General features: G+C 38.8%; 1 protein-coding gene across 1 annotated transcript; it reads right to left on the bottom strand.

Annotated features, from left to right (window-relative positions):
- Positions 1-312: 312 nt before the first annotated feature.
- On the bottom strand, positions 313-3,332 carry LOC105156061 (uncharacterized protein At5g39865). Its single transcript, XM_011072093.3, has 2 exons — positions 2,008-3,332; positions 313-647 (listed from the first exon to the last, which is right to left on the bottom strand). Exon 1 carries the CDS (start codon positions 3,060-3,062, stop codon positions 2,058-2,060), a length of 1,005 nt encoding a protein of 334 aa, XP_011070395.1. The 5' UTR covers positions 3,063-3,332; the 3' UTR covers positions 313-647; positions 2,008-2,057.
- Positions 3,333-3,817: the final 485 nt, after the last annotated feature.

The following is a 3,817-nucleotide window of genomic DNA, read 5'->3' as shown; positions in this document are numbered from 1 at the left end:
TGAGAAAAAATTTCCAAACAATTCATACTAATAACATATACATAGATAGCATAACTGTAAATAGATATTGATATCGATACATCGCACATGCTAGGTTACTGTCGGATTGAATTTTCTGTTTCAAATTATATTACATCTTCTATTCCATTTAATACATTCGCAACACGTATACAAAAATGATGTCATTCATTTCATTCAAGGAAAAATTTACACATATTGCGTGTGTATTAATTGAAATAGAAATGCGACATGATTTGAAACAGAAAATCCAATCCGAGTTGTTGCACCCACAACCCAGGAATTCTTCTTCCATTCAACAAGAATGTACTATTTGTGTTATAAAGCTTCAACTAAAATACATCTTATAATAGCAATACCAAATACAGTATAAATTATTGAAAGACACAATGTAATCTGCAGAAGACATTATTGGTTTCTTTGACATTAACATTAACACTACAAAACTAAGTCAGAATCGCAGTGATTTGTAAGTTACACCAAATCCAACTCTGCCAACTGAACAATTATCACTAACTAGGCATTAGGCATATATATAGTTGGCACAGCCATCATCACCTCATCATTCAAGCCATTTGCTATTACTTGCATCAACAGCAGCGTTGAAACGTTTGTGCTGCATTAGGACTCTGTCGGAGAAGTGAGTGTTAGAAACAAACGGAAAGAAGAATGAAGGGAATAAAGCACATGAAGAGTAGGTAGAGCCATGATCACCGACTAGTTTTTCTCATATACAGCTGAAATGGAAAACTAGGCGGTAAAGAATTAAGTTAGATCAGTAGTAAGATCTACATTGTAGAGACGTGGCATGATTACCAGCAACATCTCATTAGGCCATCAAATACAACAGCATTTCACTAGAGTACAGACCAGAAGAGTAGCATAAGCAGGTTTCTTTGTTCTCATCACAAGAAAATATGCAAAATCATCTGAAGTTATTTATGCATAAATTATGTTGTTTTGCTTTTCTTGGATTGAATTACAAATACTACAAGTGAGACTCCGTCAATTTGTTCTCATTTTCAAAGGTCGATTTCCAAGAAGGGCAATCACAATTATATCTACCCAAAGACTGTAATCTAGTCAGGTAGGTCAGGTAAACGGATGCAAAAATGTGAAGTGCAGGAGATGCAGAAATGCAGCGCCATGGCATGAGCGGCAAGTGGTGAACTGATAGATGCTGCAGCATCCAAGTTGGAAACTACTAGATATTAACAAATGGTCGGAAAAATAGGAATGTCTTTGTGCAGCAGATATGTTCAGAATTCACAAATGTGCCAGCAAAGTTTCTATCAGGGGTCTGTTCATAGACAAGCAATCTAAGGATTCCCAAAATTTCGAAAAACTACAGATACAATATGAAGTCATTTCAGAATGTCGTGTCTAACACCTAAGCAGCTACCATTTCTTCACTTGACATGCTACACAAGTAAACGTTAGGAACAAGTCTACGTTGGAGACGGTTGCTAGCATCCCTATCTTTTATATGCTAACTGCTGTTAATTTCACTCCTGTCAACCATAAAAAGAGAGCTTTCCTACCCTTAAGACCTGGTAAAATCACAAAACTATTGAGAATTCGTGCAAAAAGTTACATCATATTTCACTTACGTTTTTATCAAACAACCTATTAAAACCTGCAAGTTAAACAAAGCAATTTGAGCATATAGGAACTCATGCACAGACAGGTGTCCGTGTTAACAACCATCCCAATAACAATGTTTACTACTAGAGGAAATAGATCCGTGTAACTACAACTTGCAACAACATGGGGTAGGGTCAGAGACTGTAATCATAGTATTACACTTTTCACTTTCAACTGAAGAATTAATAGCACAAGCTAATGCACCACCAACATACCTAGCTCTATAATGCTTATTTGGAATTTACACAAGAATACGAGCACGCACTAATACTTGAAAACAGGAGCAGAAGGGCTTAGTATAATGATATCAAGAAGACATCATAAGCAAGAGCACTGATAACTAACCCAATAAACATAGGAGTGGGAACCAAAAGTCATCCACTTTCTCCAATGGCTCAACTACAGATTGGGCAAAGCACTAATCCATTCTCATTACAATCGCTACATCTCACAGCCACAGATCTATCCTCAGTATCTTCCTTCACATCCACCATCACCTTACAACTCCCATTACATGTAAAGCATGGCAAGAATCTTACTCCCCCACATCCCTCACACACATGTCCGCCTCTCACTTTAGGCAATCCCTGAAGTAATTTCACTAGATTACCCTCCTCCACTACCCTCATCATCTCCTCTACTCCACCAATGTACCTCCCCTTCACAAACACTCGTGGCGGTATCGACTCGTTGCTCCCTTTTCCCTTCATCAATTCCCTCAACTCATCCCTAAATCCTCTATCCATTGAAATATCACGCTCACAGAACGAAGTCCCGAGTCCCTCAATCGCCAATCTGACAGCATTGCAGTCCTCAAAAGTCTTCCTCACTCCCCTCAAAGTTGTAGTATATATCACCACTTTGTTCTCCCCATTTGGCGGGCAAATCATTTCAAACCCATGAAGAAAATCATCTCGATCGCTTGAACCCTCAGACGATTTCCTCACCTCGATCGAGGACTGAACAACCCCAAGATTCGGGCTAATGTTCTCCTCATCCCCCTGCCGGGCCACATCTTGTTTATTGACTGTAGGATTGAAGGGCTTCGAGGTAGCAAACGGCGAAGGGGAGAAACGGAAGGTGGGAATGTGATAGGAATCGAGGGTAGACATGAGCTCCCATGAGCTGACAGTTTCAAGTGGCTGACTCCTTACAGAACGCGGTTCGGACAGAGGACTGGGAAACAGAGACCCCAGAGTGATCCGCGGCGGAGCAAGCGGCGTCGGAGGGACTGTTGTGGGAGAACGCGGCTGGATGCGGTTCAACGGCGGCGGGTCAAGGGTTAACAAACCGTAAGTAGTGGAGGTGAGGGACACAATGTGGTGGCTGAAAGCGGCTGAACCACCGGTTTGGGAGAATTCTTCGTCTTGGTTAAGCAATGTGGATGAAGTGCAGCCCATTCTTGACAGTGTGTGTGATTGTGGGGGGAGGAGACAGGACCACTTGGTTCATTCAGTTCTCGAATCTTGAGAAGTAAATGCAGCGTTGCAGGAGGAGTCGGAGCTTGTCTAAGCTCAAAGTCACCTTCATATTATATAATTATTTTGTCGAAAATTGAATATGTTGCGAGTTTCTCTGCAAAAGCTCGAGCTTGTTTGCTTTGACTTGCAGCTCATTTTTTTTTTCTTTTCTTTTTGTTGCATTTTGTTTCAAATTTTAGGGATAATTACACTCCTCGTCTTTGAGGTTTGAATAATTATATTTAGGCCCTCTATAATTTAAAAAATAATATTTAACAATCCTATAATTTAATTTCATCTAACAAATAAGTGTTTCTGTTAGTCAAAATTCAAAAATTAGGAAAAAATTATATTTATCCCCGACTAACTTATTATTGACTTATTACAGGTCAAATAATTTTTTATGATCAAATTATCTCATACGTCTTCACACGTTAGTGGATGTGAAAAGGTATATCTTCACCATTATAAGGGTAGTTTAGTAAAAAAAAAATTATTTAACCTACCATAAGTCAATCGAGCGTGATATCAATTTCTATTCAATTTTTTCATTAATATCAGCAAATTCAGTAAATTTTGACTAACAGATGGACTTATTTGTTAGATGAAAGCAAATATTAGGGGTGTTGGATGTAATTTCTCAAACTACATGGAGTTTATATGTAATTACACCAAATCTTAGGTAATGAAAGTGT

This window comes from Sesamum indicum, linkage group LG2, assembly GCF_026168435.1.
Source record: "Sesamum indicum cultivar Baizhima isolate 11 linkage group LG2, ASM2616843v1, whole genome shotgun sequence".
Lineage (NCBI taxonomy): Eukaryota > Viridiplantae > Streptophyta > Magnoliopsida > Lamiales > Pedaliaceae > Sesamum > Sesamum indicum.
Note: the sequence above shows the minus strand (reverse complement) of the source record. Positions and strands in the feature narration are given on the sequence as shown.